The sequence below is a fragment of the Dendrobium catenatum genome, unplaced genomic scaffold (assembly GCF_001605985.2).
Source record: "Dendrobium catenatum unplaced genomic scaffold, ASM160598v2 fragScaff_scaffold_123, whole genome shotgun sequence".
Lineage (NCBI taxonomy): Eukaryota > Viridiplantae > Streptophyta > Magnoliopsida > Asparagales > Orchidaceae > Dendrobium > Dendrobium catenatum.
The window spans coordinates 766,029-790,564 of record NW_021318585.1 but is presented as its reverse complement, the minus strand read 5'-3'; the positions used below and the strand labels follow the sequence as shown (position 1 = coordinate 790,564).

The 24,536-nt window shown below is 35.1% G+C and overlaps 2 protein-coding genes across 2 annotated transcripts in view; both read left to right on the top strand.

The window, feature by feature from the left end:
- LOC110102688 (plasma membrane ATPase 3) overlaps positions 1 to 16,748 on the top strand; it is a 28,505-nt gene extending 11,757 nt beyond the window's left edge. The window contains exons 13-22 of the mRNA XM_020831128.2: positions 7,528 to 7,672; positions 9,279 to 9,443; positions 9,551 to 9,789; positions 9,878 to 9,910; positions 11,039 to 11,120; positions 11,240 to 11,400; positions 14,200 to 14,385; positions 14,472 to 14,654; positions 14,739 to 14,920; positions 16,246 to 16,748. Coding sequence (XP_020686787.1) covers positions 7,528 to 7,672; positions 9,279 to 9,443; positions 9,551 to 9,789; positions 9,878 to 9,910; positions 11,039 to 11,120; positions 11,240 to 11,400; positions 14,200 to 14,385; positions 14,472 to 14,654; positions 14,739 to 14,920; positions 16,246 to 16,342 — 1,473 coding nt within the window. The 3' untranslated portion in view covers positions 16,343 to 16,748. The remainder of the gene's footprint in view (positions 1 to 7,527; positions 7,673 to 9,278; positions 9,444 to 9,550; positions 9,790 to 9,877; positions 9,911 to 11,038; positions 11,121 to 11,239; positions 11,401 to 14,199; positions 14,386 to 14,471; positions 14,655 to 14,738; positions 14,921 to 16,245) is intronic.
- A 5,319-nt stretch (positions 16,749 to 22,067) lies between these two features.
- LOC110102683 (cyclin-dependent kinase C-2-like) overlaps positions 22,068 to 24,536 on the top strand; it is a 13,162-nt gene continuing 10,693 nt past the window's right edge. Inside the window, exons 1-2 of the mRNA XM_028698040.1 lie at positions 22,068 to 23,007; positions 23,105 to 23,171. The gene's annotated coding sequence lies outside the window, so the exon portion shown is untranslated. The remainder of the gene's footprint in view (positions 23,008 to 23,104; positions 23,172 to 24,536) is intronic.

Below are 24,536 nucleotides of genomic sequence, written 5' to 3'. Positions count from 1 at the left end.
GATGGTACACGTGTCAAAATCTGATGTCCCCATCATTCCCACATCAAGGACGGATGTGGGCATAGAAGCTAGTCCATGAAACTAAAATTAGGATATGAACTTGGAATATAGGTTCACTTACAGGAAAATTAATGGAATTAATAGATATTATGATTCACAGGAAGATAAATATTTTGTGCATTCAGGAAACTAAATGGGTTGGAGAGAAGACTAAGGAAATTGATAGTTTAGGATTTAAACTTTGGTATTCGGGTAGGAGTCGTACTAGAAATGATGTAGGTGTTATTATAGATAAGAGTTTGAAGGATAATGTTATAAAAATTAATAGGATTGGAGATAGAATTATAGCTTTAAAGATTATTGTTGATGATAAAATTGTTAATATTATAAGTGCTTATGCTCCTAAAGTAGGTTTGGATATGAGTTCTAAATTAAATTTTTGGAATGACTTAGAAAAATTATTACAAAAGATACCTCTAGAAGAAAGAGTTCTTATTGGAGGAGATTTAAATGGATATGTTGGTAGAGAGGTAGATGATTTTAAAAACATTCATGGTGGCTTTGGTTTTGGAACAACAAATGAATGTGGCAAGACCATATTAGATTTTTGTTTAGCTTATGATTTTTCAATTGCTAATACCTTATTTAAGAAAAGAAATGAGCATCTCATCACTTATAAAAATAGATATAGTACAACCCAGATTGACTATTTTCTTATAAGAAAATTAGATTTTTTAGATTGCAAAGATTGAAGGTTCTAGTGAATTTTGGGCGAGGAGAGAGGAGAAACTGCCGCAGATTTTGAACTTTTTCAAATTCGCGGTTTTTCTGGTTATACCATCGCCGGCGTTGGCGATGACGGAGGAGAGCCGCCGACCTCTAGTCGGTGCGCTAGTCAATACTGGAAACTTGGAAGGTAAAGTGGAAACCGATGAAGATCGAAGACGGTCATCCCAGGGTCCTGAATCGATTTTTGAAATTCTCAAATCGACATCAAAACCTCTGATTATTAGAGAGGTGAATGACGCTCCGGTAAAGAAGACTATTAGTATGGTGGAAGGTAAGGGAAAGAGTATCTTGGCAAATGTAGATTGCAATACCCCTAGGATTGAAAAATCCTGTCAAGTTTGCAACCGAATGATGCAGATGCTTCTTCTTCAGGATTAAACATTTTTGTTAATAAATTTGGATATTCAAATGCAATCTCTGACCTATGGCCAGCGATAATTGCGAATGTCTCGAAGGAAATTAACAAAATTTCTCATTCGGAGGATAAGCAATCTTCGGTTCCTTGTTCAGGCATTTCATTTCAATATATCTTGCAATCTGGTGTTGATTGAAATGTCTCAAAAGCTAATACTGATAAGAATGCGGACGTCGGCTCTAAGTTCATGTATGGAAATGCTTGGACAAAGACTCATCATATCAAACTCAATTATGATATGAATTCTACTCCTGTTTCTGAAGACGGGGTAGCAGTTATTATGAATCCTGATTCTGAAAAGGCTAATTCTCAGATCCTGAGAAATTCTCTGGTAATCAAAGTTTTGGGAAGTAATATACCATTTCCAGTATGCAGTAGAGAACTGCGCAAGCAATGGTCGAAATTTGGTAATTTTCACCTTACTACCTTGGGTCTTGATTGGATTCTATGCTCATTCACAAAACCAGAAGCTGTGGATGAAATCCTTGAAGGTGGACCTTGGTTTATAGGAGGCAACATCATTGGGTTAGACAGATGGTCCCCAATTTTTCACCGGAATCCTTAAAAGGACTCACAGCTCCTGTTTGGATTCATTTGCCTTGTCTTTCTTTGCACTGTTGGGACGAACAAAACATCTGTAGAATTGCTTCCAAGATAGGTACTCCAATCTATCTTGATGGAAACTCCTTCAAGTGAGGGAAGAGAGAATATGCTCGGATTTGTGTTCGTTTAAATCTGGACATGAAAATTCCAAAAGGAGTTTGGATAGAAGGGATGCATGAAAGATCATTCCAAAAAGTAGTATATGAGAAAATCTCTTCTCTATGCTATCATTGTGGCAAATTGGGCCATATTAAGAGCAAATGTTCTTTAATCAATAATCTTTCTTCAAAACCTGCTACAACATCTTCTAATGTTATTGAGAAGATTATGGATAAAGGAGGAGCCAAAGACAATTCTAATGTACAGGATGAACTAGGTCCCTGGATTCAAGTTAAGTTCAGGAAAAACAGAGTAGGGGGAAATGCATATGTGAGTAAGAAAACAACTTCTCAAATCTATCTTCCTGTGCAATAAAAAACGACCATAGAAGAAGGAGCTAAGGAACCAGATGCAGTTCAAACTATTGAAACTGAAGCCTCAATTGGACCGGGAGAGACTACAAATCCTGAGGTTTCGTTGAAGAACAGCTTCAGCATATTGGAAGAAGAAGATAATTGTTTGGAAGGCTCTAAGGAGGACAGCAATACTGAGGAAAAGACAGAAAATGCTTTTAAAGAAATTCAGAAGGATCTGTTGGAACCTATCCCTCTAATGGCCACTGAAGAGCTAGAAATCAATAAAGCTTACAAGAAAAATACAGACAATTCCAATAAAATCTTTGAGGTTGATTCTTTGGAGAAAGTAGATTCTCCTAATAGAGACATCAATGGGAAGGGTTGCTTGCGAACTCTTGTAAATCCTGAGGGATTACTTGCGAACTCAAGCACACCCTATCATAAATATGTTTTCAAACTACAGAAGGAGCTGAAATCCTTGGGAAAGGACAACATCATCTTGCATGGCACAAAAGGAAGTGGCTTTGTTAAAGGTAGGAAAGGGAGTAATCCCTATTCTTATCAATCATGACTTCAATTATATTTTGGAATTGTAGGGGGGCTAGAAAAAAGGAAGCCTCCCATTACTTGAAGGAATGAATCAAAGATAATGACTTGGTTTTTGTTGGGTTATCCGAAACCAAGATTTCTGCATTTGATAGAAAGGATTGTGATAAATTCATAGGAAAGCTTTGGGATTTTTATGCATTCCCTGCTGAAGGCCTTTCAGGTGGATTAATGGTCTGTTGGAGGAAAGATCTTGCTTCTTTCTCCACCTTGTTATCATCTTCTCAAGCCATTATTGGTGAATTGAACATCACAACAAAGGGACATGGATTATAGCATCAATTTATGGAAGTAATGATTCATTCAGAAGGAAGAGCTTATGGAATACTCTTGAAGGGATTTCTAATTCAAACTTACCCATAATCATTGGAGGAGACTTCAACTGCATTTCTTCCCAAAAGGATAAGCTTGGAGGAAAAAATTTCAAATTTACTCAAGGTGTCCAAGATTTGAGTATGTTTGTTAGTTCATGTGACTATCATGAATTAAAATTCATTGGACCAAGGTACATTTGGTGTAACAATAAATCAGGGGGAGCTAGAATCATGGAGAGGTTGGATAGATGTCTATTGAACCCGGAGGCTTTGCAAACAATTCAAAATCCGTTCATTAAACATCTTCCAAGGGTAGCGTCTGACCACTGTCCCATCCTTCTCAATCTGTTTAATCCAACTGATCGAAAGATACAGTTTATAAGGTATGAAGAAGTGTGGTCTTCTTATGCTGCTTCTATGGGTATAGTCAAAAATTCCTGGAGTAAGAATATGACAGGCGATCCTACAAGCTCTTTGAATAAGAAGTTAAAAAGAGTTTTAAAAGCTCTTTATTATTGGAGCAAAAACAAACATCAGGATTTAATGTTGCTTAAAGAAAATCTAAAGAAGGAGATTATGGAAATGCAATATGAAGAAGCCGAATCAGGTGGATTATCTGAAGAGAAACTTCAGCAGCTGAAAGCCAAAGTCCTTAATTTAAACTCTACTCTTTCACGACTTAATTTGTGGTGGAGGCAAAGAGCAAAAACTTAATTTGTGGTTGGAAGATGGTGATTCAAACACGGAGTGGTTGGAAGCAGGTGATTCAAACACGGAGTTTTCTCACGCATTTGCTTCAGGAAGAAGGAATTCCAACTGGATCCATCAGATTAAAGGAGAAGACGGGAGAGTAACAGCTGATCAAGAGGAGATTGCAAACATCTTCTTCAAATTTTTCAGTAATAAATGGGATGAAAAGGATTGTTGCCTCTCTGGATGGCCTAAACCGTATAATGTTCTTAATGAGGCAGATAAAAAATTTCTTATTAACGATTTCAAGATTGAAGAACTGGAAGAAGTGGTGAAACATCTTGAATCCAATATTTCTCTAGGTATTGATGGGATCTCTTACTCATTTATCAAATCTTTTTGGGTTATCATAAAAAATGATGTTTGGAAGGCTTTACAATCATTTTTTGATCTAGGAGTTATGTGTCCTACTTGGAAGGAAAATTTGATTGTCCTAATTCCAAAAACTGATAATCCTAGTCTTCCTTCTAACTATAGACCCATAAGTCTTTGTTTATCTATCTATAAGTTGGTAGCCAATATGTTGTTGAACAGAATGTTGGGGATTATTCCAAAACTTATTTCTAAAGATCAAGCTGCCTTTATTAAAGGCCGATCTAGTTCTAAGCACATTCTGTTAGCCCAGGAAGTTTGTAACAATTTTAGATTCTCAAAATAAAAAAAAGGGCTTATGGCTGTCAAAATAGATATGGAACAAGCACATGATAGTATGGGTTGGTCAACCCTTACTCAAGTTTTAAGGAGATTGGGAATTCCAGATAAATTTGCAAACTTCCTCATCCAATGTGTTTCCGATACTAAATTTTCTATTATCATCAATGGTAATAATTCGGATTGGATTGAAGCCAAAAGGGGATTTAGGCAAGGATGCCCTCTATCTCCCTTCCTTTTTATTTTATGTTCTCAATTGCTTTCTGATTTGGTGAAGCAAAATGGAAAGAACTTGGGTATTAGAATAACTCCTAAAGTTGAGAAAATTTCTCTTTTACTATTTGCTGATGACATCGTTCTATTCTTGGAAGCTAATGAGAGAAATGTCTTTAAAGCAAAAGAAATTCTGGATCAATATTGCATGTGGACTGGACAAAAAATCAACACCCAAAAATCTTCCATTCTTTTTGGGAATTCTGTTAATAAAAGGAGGAAGAGATTGTCGAAAATTCTGAAATTCAAAGTGGTTCAAAATCTAATTTACCTTGGGATCAATATTTTGTTGAGAAGAACTTCTAGAATGGATTTCTATCCTCTTTTGGATAAAGCTAATAAATATATGAATGTATGGGGCAATAAATACATTTCATTATCAGGGAAGATTCTCCTTGTTAAATCCATATTTTCATCATTCCCAATCTATCACATTTCCCATTCTTTAGTTCCTTTGAGCATACTCAAGGAACTAGATAGAATGTGTAGGGATTTTCTTTGGAACAAACATGATGGTAATAAAGGGATGCATTATGTTTCTTGGGAGGTTCTTTGCAAGCCTCTTAATTTGGGAGGGCAAGGTATCCATTCATTGGTTTCTAAAAACGGCCCTCTAAGAGCTAAGTATGCTTGGAAACTTATTTCTGGTTCATCTTCTATTCTATACAAAATCTTGACAGCCAAATATGGTAATCAGCCTTGGAACTTTAAGAAGAAAAATCATAGCTCTCCAACGGTAAAAATCATCATCAGTGGTTTTCAAGCTCTCAAAGATATCTTAAGGTGGAAGATATCTAAAGGAAACAATATTAACATCATTCATGATGTTTGGATTTATGATAAATCTATTTCGAATTGGCCTACCTTTATAGCAGATTTGGGAGAAGATATCCAAAATCTGGATTTCTTTATCAATGAAGGAGGCTGGGATGCTGAAAAACTGAGAATCTTTTTTGGACCTGATTTAATTGAAATAATCAATAAAGTTCCTATTAATACTGAACTGAATGAAGATCAACTTGAACTCTTATTCAAGTTCTCAGGTAAATCTATTTCAGCATTAATTTCTAATAAATCCTGTTCTTATGAAAGTCAAGATCCTACTTGGAAATGGAGGAAAGATCTTAAGCTCATACCTCGTGTAAGTCTTTTTTGGTGGAGACTTAACATCAACGCTATTCCTTGCAATGCATTCCTGAATCACAGAAATCTGTTAAGGCCCGAGAACTGCACGAGAGGATGCAATTCTGTGGAAAATCAATTCCATATTGCGGTGAATTGTCATAAACTAATTCAAATTTTCAATGTTATTAGAAGCTGGGGATTCTCTATACCCGTTTTCAATTCTTTTGAAGATTGTTCTAAAGCTTTAAAGATGATGGCCTGTAAAGAACAGATTATAGGTAACATCTATTGTTCAGCTGTTTTCTTAAATTGGATCAATAGGAACAATGTAATTCATGGAGGAAAGGAGGACAACTCCTCATACTTAGCAGCTAATGCTATCAGCATGGCTGTAGCTTCTTTTAAAATTGATTCGGTCAACTGGGAAACTAACCAGCCCTCAAAGCTGTCAAATTATTGGTTTCCTCCACCAACCGAATGGATTAAACTGAATATAGATGCTTCTGTAAAAAGTAATTACAATGCTGGTTTAGGCGGTGTCTTCCGGGATCATAGAGGAAGATTTCTTTGTGCATTCGGTATCCAATGTAAGCATTGGGATCCAGCTCAAATGGAAATGTCTGCTATTCTTTCTATAAAATTTTTTATTCTTCAAGGCAGATATGATTACAAGGGGATCATCATAGAAGGTGACAACAAGAATGTTATTGATTTTTAAAAAAAAAATCTTTAATAAACAAGCAGGTGATGATGGAATTCAAGGTAACTTGGATTTTTCTTTCCTAGAAGAGTTCAATCAAGTTCTTTTTCACTTTGTTCATAGAAATAGCAATAAATTAGTGGATTTTTGTGCTAATTATGCTTCTTTAGTTGATTTCTTTTGGGATGATCTTAGTAGCAATAAGGTTCCTCCTAATTTTTTTAACATTCTCAAGGAGGACTGTGATTGCTTCGCAATCACTTAGTTTTTTGTATCTTTTTATTTATAATAAAATCCTGTTATATGCATTTCCTCAAAAAAAAAAAAAAGATTGCAAAGATTGTAAAGTTATTCCGAGTGAAAATTTATGTACCCAACATCGATTATTAGTTTTGGACTTTAAGATAAAGGGGCAGATAATAAAAAATAAAGTAAAATGATATTCTAGGATTAGATGGGGGCATTTAAAGAATATTAAAGTAGAAGATAAGATTAGAGAGATTCGCCTTAGATGGTTTGGTCACATAAAACGGTGGCCTTCCAATGACCCGGTTAAGAGAGTAGAGGTATTAAATTTGACTTATGTTAAGAAAGGTAGAGGCAGACCTAAAAAGACTTGGTTAGAAAATATTAGGAATGACCTTTCTTTATTAGATTTAAACGAGAATTTGACCTTTAATAGGACACGATGGAGAAAAAGGATTCATGTAGCCGACTCTACGTAGTGGGATAAAGGCTTGTTGTTGTTGTTGTTGTTGTATATATTTTATTGATTTATTCAACTATTAATCTCCGTTTCTCACATCTTCTTAATGTTTCAATTTCTGTTGGCTGCTTACTGTGCAGGAAATTCCTGAAGGGAGGAAAGAGAGTCCAGGTGGTCCATGGCAGTTCATTGGTCTGTTGCCGCTTTTTGACCCTCCTAGGCATGATAGTGCAGATACTATTCGCAGGGCACTCAACTTGGGTGTTAATGTCAAAATGATCACAGGTTTTTTTTTTTTCTATGAAATAATTCATACCTATTTGGAATTTGCTGAACAGTCATGACCAGTGAGAGTTGCTCAGGCAACCCTGTTGGCTATGTATCCATCCTCTTTCCCATTTTCCACTCTCTCCGTTCCCGACCGCCTTCTTGCAACCGGCCAAACTAATTATTAAAAAAAAAACCCGCTGTACTTTTGAGGCTCAGAGTCCCTACCACATAACTGTTCCCTCACAGTTGTCTCTAACCTTCATTCATTCAAGAACAAGAGAAATTCCACTCTTTTATGGCTCTACAACCTCATTTACAGGACGGGAAGCCAGGGATCATATCATCCTAATAAGTTCTCGTTGGTTTTGATCTGGTTATTTCTGGAATAAATGCCTAGCATTCACTTATATTCATTTTTAGACTCATATAAGCATATTTTATCTGTGAGGTTTGCAATTCTCCCGTAGGTGCTTTTGTTTGTTTACTTTTGGGGATCAATCCGCATTGCTTTTAAACTGAGCTTGCATCTTAGCAATGCATTTTGGTCATCAGTAAAGGGATGCAATTTTGATTAATTAGTTTGATGGTGTCAGCAAACTTGTAACAAATAATGCAAAACGACTCAAGAGTTAGTGTTTTATACTACTAATATGATGTGTAATATGTTTTCATCCAAAAGAATTGAGGATTCTTAGCTCTAAGTCATCAATTAATCCATCAACTAATCTTCTTTATTTTATTGCATTTTATTTATTTATTGCATTTTAATGCTATGTGTATAAGGATGAGTCTAACTTAAAATAATAAATTATTTTTGGCTGAGATTAGGCTTGATTGGGCTAAACAGGTCGAATTGGTCCAATCTTTGAGTCTATTTCAAAACAACATTAGATTGGATTGAGTTGTCTCTTGATCAACTCAAAATATAAATACTGTGTTCATTTATTTATATTTAAATCAAAATTTTATGCATATGCATACATCTTATAGTATATGAATATCTACAGTAACAACAATATCAATATACAGCCTTTATCCCACTACATGGGGTTGGCTACTAATATATGGATATCTTATTTCATAAAAAAGCATAAACGATGCATTGTAAAAAATAATAATTTTAAAAAATAATTTAAGTGTGACTTGGGCCCCTTTTAAATTTATTTTTATAGGAGCTGCTTTCTATAAAATGATTAGGAAAGGGGTTTTCTTTTAAAATTTTGCTTTTTTATCAAACTGAGGTTTTGTTTGAGACAATTTTTTGCTGCTTTCTAAACCAACTTTCTAGTGTAATAAATTTCTTGAATTAAACATTTTTTAACTAAAAAGCTATTTTAGAAAGCAGTAAGAAAGCTGTCCCAAACGAATCCTTAGTTAACTTGAAGCATAATATAGTATATTGGCAACCCTGACAAGGAGGTTAGCTTGTTTGACTTTATCATTAGCTCTCCTTAGGCATGTTTATGTTCCAGTGTAATTAAGCTGAACAAAATCATGTGAATTCTATAGGTTGGCATGAGCATGTTTCATGGTTAATTTGTTAGGGTAATTTATTTAGTTTTGCTATCTAAAAGTACTACTGGTGAATTTGATGGTTTTATGCTTTTAAAATTTGAATCAGGGGACCAGTTGGCTATAGCCAAGGAAACTGGTCGACGATTGGGTATGGGAACCAATATGTATCCCTCATCTGCTTTGTTGGGCAATGCCAAGGATGAGTCCATTGCTGCTTTGCCTGTTGATGAACTGATAGAAAAGGCTGATGGTTTTGCTGGTGTGTTTCCAGGTATATTTGTTGCTTCTAAAATATTGTGGAAATTTTCAGTAATTTTCTTACCTAGGAAAGGCTTGTTGGTACTTACCAATATTGACACTTGTCTAGCCAATTTTCAGAGCATAAATATGAGATTGTTAAACGATTACAAGCAAAGAAGCATATATGTGGTATGACTGGAGATGGAGTTAATGATGCTCCAGCTTTGAAGAAGGCTGATATAGGAATAGCAGTGGCTGATGCAACTGATGCAGCTCGAAGTGCTTCTGATATTGTTCTAACTGAACCTGGTTTGAGTGTCATCATCAGTGCTGTCCTAACTAGCCGTGCTATTTTTCAGAGGATGAAAAATTATACAGTGAGTTTCTTTGGTTTTTTTTTGTGTTTCCATGTTTTTAAAGACGTTTTTGGTTAAATTGTTCGAGTCTGACTTGTTTTATTTGCAGATTTATGCCGTGTCAATCACAATACGTATTGTGGTATGTTTTTTTCACTGTTATTTTTCTCTTGGTAAATTGGAGTGATTTTAATTGCATCTCCCTGTAGAAAGAGCAGATGATGGGGTTTATAGTTATGATTTCTTCTTAAGATCATGCCATCTAAGGTTAATTAAGTATTACTGAATTTTGGCTGCAGATTTCAATAGTTACAGTTGAGGTGGCATGCTCAAGATTCCTCATTGAGTATGGATTATATCATGATAATATGTTTAACACCTCATGCAACATGGTGATGCATTGGTTTAATTGTGATACTCTTGCTAGTTAATTTAATTATGTTTTTATTGTTAGAGTAGCTAAGGAAGATAAACCAAAGAGGGATCAAATTGGGGCCCCTTTATATCAATGGTTAAACTCATTTTCAACCCAAAAGCTTAAGCCTGTGAGAGATCGCCAACTTCTTAGTATTTTTACAGTAAAATATTTTTTTAGCTATTTGATGTAATAGTTGATATGAAAAACTCTGGGGGGGGGGGGTTGGAACTCCAAAATTTTAACCTATAGGTGAGAGTAAACCAGTTGGTATTTCTATACAAATATATTTCTTTTAGCTATTTGATATGGTACTAAAAGTCTATTTTGTTATAGTAATCTTTCCCTTACATGAGGGCCCATCGCTTCCCTTAGAACGGGCACTTTTCAGCTTCATCAAAGATCATGCCCCCCAAGCTTACTCAACACTTGAGGGATTGTAGGAGTAAAGCGCTTTGAAACTTGGTCAATCATGAGACCTATGAGAACTACAATTCTAGCCTAGATGAAGCACACCTCTTATACTGCTAGTGTATTTCTCTCAATGCCCATCCCGCTTTGTTTCATCCTCCCTAAAAAGAGTGTCGGGGGAGGTAAGAGCTGGGGAGAGGGATGAATTTTTAGTTGGAACTCATGAATCAACCACCAAGCTTGCTAACTGCTAAAGTGTACTTATGCCATTTACTTGCCCCCCTTCTTTAGGCTCATGCAATGAACATGTGCATTTTAAATGGTCTACGCTAGACATTTTGTCTGTTTTAGCTATGCCTATGATTTTGATAATCCTTCAGCACTTAAAAATTTTGTAATTTTAAATGACATTGCTTATTGTTTGCTAATTTCCGATTTGAACAGCTTGGTTTCATGCTGCTTGCCCTCATTTGGAAGTTCGATTTCCCCCCATTTATGGTCCTTATCATTGCTATCTTGAATGATGGTATGTAGTTTCTTTCTAGCTTCGTTATTTTTAACTGCGTTGTATTTACCTTTTATTTTTTATCTTTATAGATGTAGCTTCTTCGTATTATCATTTTGCCCTTCTACATCATTTGCCAGGCACCATTATGACGATATCAAAGGATAGGGTTAAGCCTTCTCCTCTTCCTGACAGTTGGAAGCTTGCAGAAATTTTTACAACTGGAATCATCCTTGGAAGTTACTTGGCCGTGATGACAGTCATTTTCTTCTGGGCTGCATACAAAACTGACTTTTTTCCAGTATGTTAAGCCATTACACTTGAGATTCTACTTTTTTTATTAATCTACTTAGTTTATATGTTTTTAATCCCTTGATTGAAACAGAACATCATTGTAGCTTGATTTATTTTATTCCATAGTGCGCTAGTGGAATTTTTTCAGACAATTTAATTATAAAGAGCAAAAAAAAAAAAGAAGAGAGAGAGTAGAAAATAAAAAGACCAATTCACAAAACATACCATGAATTTTATGATATATTTGCCCATTTTATTGTTACGTCATGCTGTTGCATTGCAAATTACATTATGATTTGAACATGATGGTTTTGTCCAAAAAATACATTAAAATCTCCAAAATGCTCTTCATGAAATAACTAAGAAATATTGGATGTCTCAGTATATGCTATTGCAATTTTTGAGACATTATTCAATTATCAAGAGCAGCAACAACAACAAAAACAACATCAACCCTTTATCCCATTACATGGGTCGGCTACATGAATCTATTTTTCCATTTTGTTTTGTTAAGAGTCAAATTGTCATTTAAATCTAATAAAAAAGGTCTTTTCTAATATTTTATAACCAAATATGTTTAGGTCTACCTCTACTTTTCTTAAAATAGGTCAAATATAATACATTTACTCTCCTAATCGGGTCATCGAAAGGCTGACATTTTATGTATCCAAACCATCTAAGGCGACTCTCTCTAATCTTATCCGCCATTGGAGCTACTCCGACCTTTTCATGTATATATTCGTTACACATTCTTTCTCCAAGAGTGAAGCCACTCATCCACCTGAGCATCCTCATCTTTGCAACACTTAATTTAGTTTTATGCTTCTCTTTTAATAACCAATATTATGTGATATAAAACATTGCATGTCTCACCACCTTGTATAATTTCCCCTTAAGTTTGAGGGTACTTTTCTATCACCCAATAGGCCCGATGCATTCCTCCACTTCAACCATCCAACTTGAATTCTACTGATAATATCCCAATCTATTTCACCATCACTTTAAACAATAGACCCAAGATATCTAAAATATGTACTCTTATTAATGACTTGATCACCCGAAGTCTCAATCCCCCCTCCCCCCACTAGATCTATTGCTACTAAATTACACTCAATGTATTCGATTTAGATTTAGTAAAATGAAAATCTTTAGATTCTAAGGTTGACCTCATGTTTTCCTTCAACTTCCTCTCTAGTCTTATTAGCAAAAAGAATGTCATCAGCAAAAAGCAATACACCATGGTAGATCCTCTTGCAAAAAGCATAAAATTTTTCTTTAAGAGATATCATTTGTATTAATTTTTCTATGTCATTTCAAAATTTGAATTTTGAATATATATCCAAATATACTTGAGGAGCATAAACACTTATAATATTAATAATATGAACATAAAAAAGAATTTTTAAAGCTATAATTTTACCTTCAATTCTATTAATTTCTATAATATTATCCTTCAATCTCTTATTTATAATTATACCTACATCATTTCTAGTACGAGTCCTACCAAAATACTATAGTTTAAATCATAAACTATAAATCTCCTTAGCCATCTCTCCAACCCATTTAGTTTCTTGAATGCATAGAATGTTTATCTTCGTATGAATCATAATATCTACTAATTCCATTAATTTGCTTGTAAGAGGATGTATATTTCAAGTTCCTATCCTAATTATAATTTCATGGACTTACGTCTTTGCCCACATCCGTCTATGATATGGGAACTCTTGTTTATTTAACAATGCACCTAAGTGTTAATACAACAGCCATTGCACATTTCTCGTTGTATTCAAGCCATACATTTCCCTACTCATGCACGTTTAATTTCTAAAAAATATTGAAATAGTTTGCAACAACTCAAAAATCATTTGTAACCTCATCACTGAGGGGGTATTTATTTGAATCATCATCATAACAAATTGGTCTATCCCCTTTCTCATCCTATGGAGTTCAATGCCTTTAAATATGTTTCTTCTTCATTTACTTCAGTCATTTTCCTCTTTCATAAAGACTTTATATCAACATAAAAATCAATTAATACTCCAAAATTTTTAGTAGAGGAGGAGGAGGTGATGGCATGCAGCTTTCAAGTGATTATTGATGACGTCTACGATCGTGGTGGCTGTGATGAAGGTGGCGGGCTGGAGGTTGAGGCAGTAGATAGGAAGTTGTTGCGACTTTGGTTGCATGAATGTGTGATTTGTTCGAGGCTTTACTTTAGCATTTATGTAAGTTTTAATTAAAATATATATAAAAATAGGGTGAGGCGTAAACCTCACGCTAGTGAGGCGAGGTGCGCCTCAAGATGGGCCTCAACTAAGCTTAGGCACAAACCTCATAAAAAAAACTCGAGAGCGTTTTTCATTGGAATTGTACTGAGGTAGGCCTCAAGGTTGAGGCAAGCCTCATATTATGCAATTTTAAACAACTAATGAAATAACTCATAAACATTGAATGTCCTGCATTAAAAAAAAGACTTGCGCTCATTTTTTAAACGACCATCACAATATTATTGGTAGAATTGACTCAGAATTTTAGTCTACGCTATACTTCATAAGGCAAAAAATAAGTTCCATATCGAAACACTTACCATGGATTTTTGTTTCATTTCATCTTTGATTGAAATCGATCCAAAGCTAACTAATTTAACTAATTTTTGGGTTTATCAGTTTGATTCTCTACGTAGATTAAATTGAAATCCATATTGAATTTATGGATGCTAGAACTTTTACAATGCTACTGAAATAGAATTTTAAAACCTTGGTACTCACACATGCTCTCATATTTTCTGTATTTTAACCTTTTTAAGCGAATATTTCACGTTGAAAGCCTGGAGAAAACAAATCAGGATGATTTCAAGAAGTTAGCATCTGCAGTCTACCTGCAAGTTAGTACAATAAGCCAGGCTCTCATATTTGTGACAAGATCACGCAGTTGGTCGTTTATGGAGAGACCTGGTCTACTGCTTTTGGCTGCTTTCTTTGTTGCCCAGCTGGTATTTTTTATGTTATACATCATTAAATTTTTTTTTTTCCATTTTTCTAAATTGCAATCATTTTTAACTACCATATATACTCGCAGATTGCTACTTTGATTGCTGTATATGCTAGCTGGGGATTTGCTGCGATCGAAGGGATTGGTTGGGGATGGGCTGGTGTTATTTGGCTCTACAATCTCATCTTCTACTTCCCGCTTGACATTATCAAGTTCATAACTCGTTATGCTTTAAGTGGGAGAGCATGGGATCTTGTCATTGAACAGAGAGTAAATAGTTTCTACACTGAGGGCTCACAATCCTTATAATGGAGGATACAAACATTTGATTTATTGTACTGTTTATCTTTGCAGATTGCATTCACAAGGCAAAAAGATTTTGGCAAGGAGGCAAGGGAGCTCAAGTGGGCACATGCTCAGAGAACACTTCATGGTCTTCAACCTCCAGATTCCAAAATGTTCACAACTGATAGGAGCCGTTTCACTGATCTAAATCAAATGGCAGAAGAGGCCAAAAGACGAGCTGAGATTGCTCGGTAAGTCCAGACTTTATTGATTTTTCACGTAAAATGGCGTCCTCAGAGTTTGTAAATATAGGCTTCATTTAGGATGGCGTTCTTATTTCTTTCTGAAGCAGCTTTTTAGTACAAGAATTTTTTAGTTAAAAAATTCTTGTACTAAAAAACTGTTTTAGAAAGTAATAAGAAAGCCGTCCCAAACAAAGCCATAGTTGCAGAATCATCAAGGTAAAAACAAATTTTTTGAAAGCAGCTTATTATTATAAAATTTTCAAAATCAGATAATTTTCTTACAACTATCCATTTCAGTTGGTTTTGTTGTGAAATGCTACTTTTCATCATAGAAAATTTTCAAAAACAATGACAATATTATAACCAAATTTTGTCACAGTTTTTTTGAAAAATAAAACTATGAAAAAGCTGCTTCAAAAGGACCCTCAATGAGTAAGACCTCATTTTAATGTGAGGTCTGAAAAGTTGTTAAAGTTTTTAACCTTATCTCAAAATTATTGAGAGCCTATTTTTATGAATTGAATCATTGAGCTTTAGATCATAATGGAGACAACTAAATCATTATTCTTTATATATCTTTCCTTATTTATCAAGCGAAAAATAGTGTTAAGATTGCATGTTAAGGGATGAGTTTATTGTTTTTTCACATAGAAGTGCTCAGCTCATCTCAGTCAGTGCTTGATGTCCCATCAATGTGGCCTTTGTGCAGGATTTGAGGATTACAACCTTCTTCCTTAATTTGTAGTGGCAGTCTTTATGTCACGAATTTAAATCTTCATATCACAAAGGCATGCATATCTCAATGTAATTCAGATAACAGTTTTATCCATGAAATGCAATATATTTTGTTCAATATTATTTTAATCAAACAATGTGAGTATTTTGTATATAGACATCAATAAATCAGACTCATATCTAGCAGTCATCAAACTAAGGCTTCGTTTGGGTTGGCTTTCTTACTGCTTCTTAAAGCAGCTTTTTAGTATTAAAATTTTAATTTTTGAACTATAAAGTCGCTTTAAGAAACAGTAAGAAAGCTGTCCCAAACAAAGCCTAAGATTTGCACATCATTCATAAAAGTATTATTTAAAGATGTCAATGAACCAAATAACTAACATCTTACATAGCAGATATCATCCAATCATATAAACTCATTCTAATCATTCAATTTTAGCCTTAGTTTGGGATGGTTTTTTCTTACTGCTTCTTAAAGCAATTTTTTAATACAAAAATTTTAATTTTTATACTAGAACGCTGCTTTAAGAAGCAGTAAGAAAGCCGTCCCAAACGAAGCCTTACTCTCATTCTTATTACTATTACATTGCCTTCAGGTTGAGAGAGCTTCACACACTGAAAGGCCATGTGGAATCTGTTGTGCGGCTCAAAGGCCTGGACATAGACACTATCAAACAAGCCTATACTGTTTGAGTAGACTGCAAGCAACCCCAACCATATATAACATTATTTGTTTTGCTGGTGGTGGCAAAGCAAAGAAGATCCTTACGCTATATAATACTGCATGTGTGCTGTAAGGTTTCTGATAAGTTTGTTCTCTCTTTCCGGCGAGCCAACTTCTGCAGCTAAGTCCTTCGGCCTTGCAAGGTTTGTGAGGGCTTATGAAAGGCTATATATTTGTAGTAGTTTTTTATTGGGATAAAATTCTGGTGGAAACTTAGTTAATGTTGAGCTTGCATACTATGATGGGGGGATGGATTTGCTTGTATTGCGAGATGGAGGATGTGGTGTTTGAGAAGCTTATTAGTAGTTTAAATTTGTAATTCTGGAAGATCTTATATTGGTATTTCAAAAAAAAAATGTTTGTACAAGGGAAAAATGATGTAAAAGTTAAACTTTATGAGTATTTATTCAAAATATCTATGTATATATCATTCGTTAATTATATAAGCTCAATATTAACAATTAATTTCTTATTTAAGCTAATAAAAAATCATTTATAATATTTTCTAATCAAGTCTTCTTAGATTTACCTGTACTTTTATTAATATTGGTCGGATTTAATACATCTACTCTCTCTCAATTGGGTCAACGCAAGGCCGATGTTTTATGAGGCCAAATCATCTAAGTTGACACTCTAATTTTATTTGACGTTGGAGCTACCTAATCTTTTCAAGTATATACTCATTTCACATTCTATCTCAAAGTGTAAAGCCACTTATACTCTTAAGTTGCAACACTTAACTTAGTTTTATATTTTCTCTTTTAATGGCTAACATTTTGTGTCATAAAGATTGTAGGTCTCACTATCATCTTACAAAATTTTTCATTAAGTTTGAGAGATGCTTTTCTATCACACAACAAACTCGATGCATTCATCCACTTCAACCATTCAACTTGAATTATATTGATAATATACCTATTTACTTCACCATTTCTTTGAACAATAGCCTGAGATGTAACAACTTGATAATTATTAGAATAAATTTAAAATTATAATGTGAACTTTTGTCTGAACATGAGCTCTGCGGCGATTTATTTGTGTTGTGGTGGCACTACATGTGGGTGTTGCGGCGCTATGCCTACGGGAGTTGCGGTGTTATGCCTGTGGAGTTGTGGCACTAGAATTTATTGTCGCGGCATTGAAGGTACTATTGTACAGTTATTGTGGATTCATCATACATTGTAGCGGTGCTAGTTTCCTTCAGTGCCACATTTCCATGCACTAAAATGAGTTTTTGAATATATTAAAATGTAATTTGCTTCATTCCCTCACTCCCTCACCTTACTCAGTCGTGATTTGCCATGGTAGGAAAGAAGAGAAAGAGAAAGGATAAGAGAGGAAAGAGAAAAATGGGTTTTTACTTTTTAGTCACTGATTCTCTTTGCCATTTAATTGCTCATATCATTGTCGGCGCCTTATTTCTCATTTTTGTTTTCAAATATTTTGATTTGACTATTGGATTTCTCTCAAAATAGTTTTAATTACATTATCTCTGAATTAATGAATTTATACTATGTAACTTTTTTTATGTTGTAGTACTGATTGGTCTAAACATTTTGACTTATTGATTTTATAATTTCACTAAATAAAATGAAATTTTGTAAAATTTTACATAATAGTAATTTTGATATTTTAATATAAACATATTGTTAAAACAAACATTGTGAATGAATACGAGCATATAATTAAGTAATTGTTGATTGCTATTACTTTTGGTAGTAATATATATGAAAACAAGTAAAGACGAACTATTTACTGATATTGGTTTGGGACCGCCTCACTTGTATAGGATTTTTTTTTTTTTTAACTTGATTTAGTTCTTCATTATAAAACATATGGTACTTGATTAATCCTAAATATGGTAAGAGTTGGAATGGAGATGTAGAGTTTAAACTTGCCAAAAATGTTCTTGAAGTACCTTGACGCTGGGAGGAACTGCGTTGCGACATTGAGCTCTTTGTTTAGTATAAGGATTTGAGAGAGTGTGTTGCGGTGTTGGGTGGTGCTATCGTGGCGCTCTATTATAAAGTTTGAAGTATTTGAGAATATTTGAAATATTTTTATCTGAGTGCAAAGGTGTTGGGGAAGTGAGCACCACAATGTTGGACCTAAAATAATATTTTTTTTAATATAAATATTCTTAATCCATTTTACCTCACCCCTCAGCCCCATGCTTGAGAAGGAAGCGAGAAGAGAGAGAGAGAGAGAGAGAGAGAGAGAGAGAGAGAGAGAGAGAGAGAGAGAGGTGAGAGGAAGAAGAAAGATGGTTTTGAAGGCTGAAGCTCCGGTATTGTTCGTCAGGCCAGTTGAGGATTTCGTAGAGCAAGAGGTATACTTCTAAATACCTATCTCTAATTTCAATTCCAACAATTTTATAAAAATATGTGAATAAAAAGATTTTTTTTTTTTTTGAATTTATGATGTTTTCACCATGTAACTTTTAGTATATTATTGTGTGCTTTTTTTAATATTCAGTAGGGTATCACATGGAGTTATCATATAATGTATATGATATCATTTAATACGTCATTTAAAATATAATAGATTCATATCAAATCGTTCAAAATAATCAAATCAATAACATATTCAAACATGCACGATGAAAGCTTATGAAATAAGGAGATATACAATGTTTGCATATTTAGGAGAGACAAAATTCATATAAATTAAATTATCAAAAATAGAAGGAAGTGATTAGTTACTTGCAATGAATAGAATAAAATCTGTAATATGAATGATTGACAAATATAATCCAATGACCTTTCTCTCTCCTCCATCTTCCCCTATTTTAATTTCTTCTTGGCTAAGCAACCAAGTGAGGGAGTCGGTGGGGTGAGTCATATATATATATATATATATATATCACATATTTGAGTTATTAGAATCATAATCATATATTAAAGTTATCATAATCTATTGAAGCATTAAAAATATATTACTCATGGCATGAGATTGGTGAAGCTCTGATCTCAAAAATGTGATAAATGCATACTCTAAAATGATACAAGGGCCCTATTTGTTATGTTTTGGCCTTATATGTCTTGTGTGGATGTGTGAGAGATTTTTACCTCACTTATTGAATATGGGTGTGAGAGATTACCAAATTCTATTATGTTTTGTTCTGGACCCACTTGATGTATGTGGGTGTGAGTGGTTAAGAGTTATAAGTGAAAGTGTAGTTCTAAGAAGACATCAATACATATATATTATATTCATGCATTGCATATTTCGATAACTTAATAAATCAAATACAAACAAATAATATTATAAGCTAGTTTTGATATATTCTGAAATCTCTATGCAAACTACGATGGAATAAGAAGGTTTAAGTGTAAGCAAGGTTTTGATACCAAGTTTACTATGACATCTCTGCTATTTTTGTGAAAGGACAAGTCATAACTCTAAAACTAAGTATGCTACTATAACTCTAAGAAATCATTTTCTTCTAGTACTATATTTATTCTTTATTAATTTCTTAAATATAAATAAATTGTTATTAGTGAATTAAATGGATATTAATATTTGTAGTAGGTTAATGGAGGAAATCTATTGAGCTTATTTCTCTGATATTTTAGGAAAAGGGAGATGCTATGTGGAGTAGAATTGATAGGAGTGGGAGACCAAGTTTTTAAGGTATTTTGTAATCTAGTTTTAATTTTTTTATTTATAAATTTTATGTGAACTCAATTATTACAAATAAATTTTTAGAAATAAAATGTAATAATGTTTGAACTATTATTATTGCTTTGGATTTTATAGTTAGCTCTTGTTTATTTTACATGATGATTGAGTTAAAATTTAAGTTTAGATATTTAATCCTTCCATCAAATCTTGTAACGACACAACCATCTTTAAATCTATTATTACTAAAATTACATTATATATATTCATTTTTAGATATACTTAAATGAAAACCTTTCGACTCTAAGGTTCAAATCTATAAACTCAAGTTTTCGTTGAACTCTCTCTCTCTCTAGTCTTTTCAACAAGAAGTATATCATTAGCAAAAAGCATACACTCACGTAGGATTTAACTTGAATAGGATTTACTAAATCATGAAAATCGAGATTTAGTAAATCCCGCTAAAGTTAAATATTGAAAACTGTTTGGCAACATGAGTGTTAAATCCTATTAAATATTGTGGAGCTATTTGGTAATATAACCCAGAATTTAAGGCCGTTATATAAAGAAAAACACCATAGAGTTCAATGAGGATAAAAAAATCTCAAAGAAATCATCGATGCTTACAAATTCCTTTCCAGATCGATCTGTGTGTTCATTGGGAATCAACAACATAGCAAAAAATAAGAACAATAAACGATTGCTTAAACCTACAAAATCCCAAATAAGGTTGGCAGCTCAGAGCTATTTACTTGAAAACTTCATAGCGCTGAAAACCTATTGACTGTGAGAGTTTGTCGACACCTTTCAGGAGTCGTCTTGCAAGGAGAACAAGTCCAGCATCTGGACGTTGAAGGTACGCCAACGCTGACACCCACCCCTTCCTCATGATGAAACGTTAAATCCACCAAATTGTAGGATTTAATAAATTCAGGATTAAGCGCAAAAAGGACAAGATGGAGGATTTATTCCACTGTAACTTCTAACGGTAAATCCTCCTCAAATCGGGCATAAATTAGGGGTGACCAAATCTGACCTGACTCAAAAACCGACCCCAACCTGACTCAAAAAATTTCGGGTTCGCGTCAACCCTTTTGCCATATGGGTCGGGTTTGAGTTGACTCGGCGACCCAAAATCAACCCGGGTTTGACCCGCGTCGCGTAAGCTCTCCGACTATGTCTTGCCCTGGCATCGTCCAAGAAACCGTCGGCTGGCCCTCACACTCACGTCGCATCTGCGTAAGCCTAGCATGTGCTGGTCTCGCCCTCAACTTGCACCGCCCATACTGGTCTCGCCCTCACCTTGCTGTGGTTGGCCCTCACACCCGTGGACCATGGTCACTCAAGCAGGTCCTCATGGACCTCACATGCTCGTCTGCAGGTTGCAATCGCACTTGCGCGTTGGCCTCTCCCCACACATTGGTATGGTCCTCGCCCCACATGCCGTGCCAGCCACAGTGTCCCGTCCGCCCCACATGCCTTTGGGTTCGTATTTTGCAAATGTGCTACGGGTTAGGTCGAGTAAAACCGGTAACCCGAACGGGTATGATATAGGTTGACAAACCTAACCCGTTTGCAAAAATGGGTCGGGTTAGTGTCAACCCGTTTACGACTAGGTAAAGTCGGGTTCTACCTGAACTTAACCCGTTGGCCCAAATTGACACTCCTAGCATAAATCTCGTTGCTAAATAACCCATAAATGTCATAAATCCTACTAGTTGCCAAACAACCTTATCAAAACTAGGATTTAGTAAATTTTGTAAATTTAGGATTTAATAAATCATGGGTGTGTTAAATACTGAAAATTATTTGGCAAAATAGTTGTTAAATCCTTTTAAATCATATGTTGTTCGACAACGTAATTTATGATTTATGGCGGATGGTTCATTTCAAAATTAAATTTAATATCTTATGAATTTAATTACATATTAAGTATAAGTTACTTATTAAAATTAAATTTAATATGTTAATGTGTGCACTAATTATAATACTAATTATTTAATTAGTTTACTTAATTATTAATATTTTTAATTATATTAATTAAATTAAGCGGTAATAGTTTAGAGGCGTCTAGGGTTTGCTTTTTATCTTCTCTTTTTCGTCGTTGCTGTAGAGATTGAACGAGTAGCTTCTTCGGCTCATTCGTTGCTGTTCGACTTCGCTCCTTGCACGGCTTTTCCTTCCTGTCGGATCGAACGTTACAACATTTTGATCGGAAGCAACGAAGGGAGCTCGCTCGCTCGCTGTGAAGGTAACTTTCTCCGTTTCGCGCGCTTCTTCGGCCAAATCCCGTAAATCCGCCGACTACAGGATTTAGTAAATCCGGGATTTACGGCAAGAAGAGGGAAACGGAGGATTTACTCCGCCGTGAGATTAACGGGGCGCACACATCCCGTTTGGCAGGATTTAGCAAAATTCTTGTGAACAGCCCCTTAGGGTTTGCTTTTTATCTTCTCCAATGGTAGAGGAGTTTCGAACGAGTTTCTTCTCTCTTCCTTCGACGACGTACCCTTCCTGTCGGATCGGAAGTCACGAGAGATAACTTTCTTCCTTCGCCTCCTTCGACGACGACGGGAGCTCGCTGGCTGCAACGGTAACCATATTTCTGCCCTTTCGCAAGCTTCTTTGACCAAATCCCGTAAATCCGCGTAAACCGCCGAACCATAGGATTTAGTAAACATGGGATTTATGGCAAAAAAGGGGAAGCGGAGGATTTAATTCGGCGTGAGATTTAAGTGTCCATTTTTGCTGTTTAGCAGGATTTACCGTAAATCCCGTAACAAATCCGATACCAAACAGCGTAAATCCTGCATCCAAACAGGCCCCTAACATTAGCTCTTTCAATTCTCAGCCCTCACCGACCCCTCCGCCTCTTCTGCCCCGGCGCTGTCGTTGCTTGCCTACTATTGGCCATTTCGCCTTCTGCACTGCCACCTTCCATCTCCTCCTCGCGTCTTCTTTATCATCAGCGCCGACGATCAATCCTCCTCCTTTGTTCAATGCAGTAGCTGCAGTGAGTAGCCGCCTAACTAAAATCTTCCGACCCCATCGAGATCCCTTGTTAATTCATTTTCTTCAGTTGACGTCGCTTCTTCCTTTTTCCATCAAAGCTGCTGGAGCTGACATCCATCCTCACCTACAGCAGCCGAGCATAATCTCCACCTCACCGTTTAACAGGTAACACCGCTGTGAGATTTGTTAAATATGTTCACTTTGAGTTGATTAAATCCCGTATTTTTTATTATGGCTTTTAATGTTATACAATTATAGCAATAGTTATTTGTTTTCATTTTATCTGGTTGCTGCTGGTAATGTTATGTCCTAGGCGTGCCTGGAGCATAACCTCTAGTGTATTAGATAGGCCTCATGATCATTCGAAAGGGGACAATTCTTTGTCTACAAGCAGTATTTAATTCAAGATTTGGTAATCTATATTCAATAAATCCTGGATTGACTTCTGAAAATTGTTTGACATGATAGAAGGTTATTTTGGTTATATCATAGTAAACAGTTTTATTGATGCAACAAAATAATAGTGCAAAGACACAACTTTCCTTTCTTAAAACATAGACAAACATAAACAAGATAACAATAATATTAAAACAAAGACACACTACGACTTATAAAAACTTAAGAAAAAGGATACAATGGAAGGGTAACTTGTGGAAAGAAGAATTAGGTAGAAGACTTAGAAGAAGAAGTAAGTAGGGAAGAAGAAACTCTCAAGCTTTGGAAGAAAACCATCAGGTTTTAGAGACAAAATAAGGTTCAACCACCCTTCCAACAGCAGCCATCAGCCCCTATAAATAGTGATGCAATCAAAAATCCGGGGAGAGGGACCCAAATTTTCGATCACAAAAAACAAAACAACTTACTAAATAGAAGAATGACAGAACTATACTAAAAAGGAGAGATAACTTAGAAACTTTAGAACAAACTCTTACATTTCATATAAAAGAACACTCAGAAACATAATATTAAAAATGACACTTTGATATATAAAGACTCTTACAATCGACTCAAATAAAAAACACCTAAACTTGCTTTCCAAGAGAAGAAAGATACAGATGGAAGGGTACTTGCGGAGAGACGAAAAAGATTAGAAGCCGAGAAGAAGGGTGGAAAGAACTCGCAAGTCTCCCCAAGAGATAGAAGAAGAAGAAGAAGAAGCTCTCAAGCTCTTCTAAGAAAATCACTAAGATTTTCCAAAAATTCTTTTATCACATTTCTAAAACAGCCACAAAACATCTTCTATATATCGACAAGGGAGGGGAATACAAACAGCCCAAAAAACCCTTTAATATTCTATATTAAATAAGGGAAATGAAAAGCCAACAGTCAACTCCAGGAAACGAAGCACCAAAGCCACGAAAAAGCTCCCCATTAGCCACGGGAAAACAACCCAGGCGAAACCCGAAGAGGCAGCCGCAAAAGCCAAGAAGGCCCGCACGGAACCGAAGCACCAAGGCACGGGAAAGGCCACCCAGCACGGAAAACCAACATCCAATCGGGGAAACCAAGGAGCCATTCTTGGAAACCCAA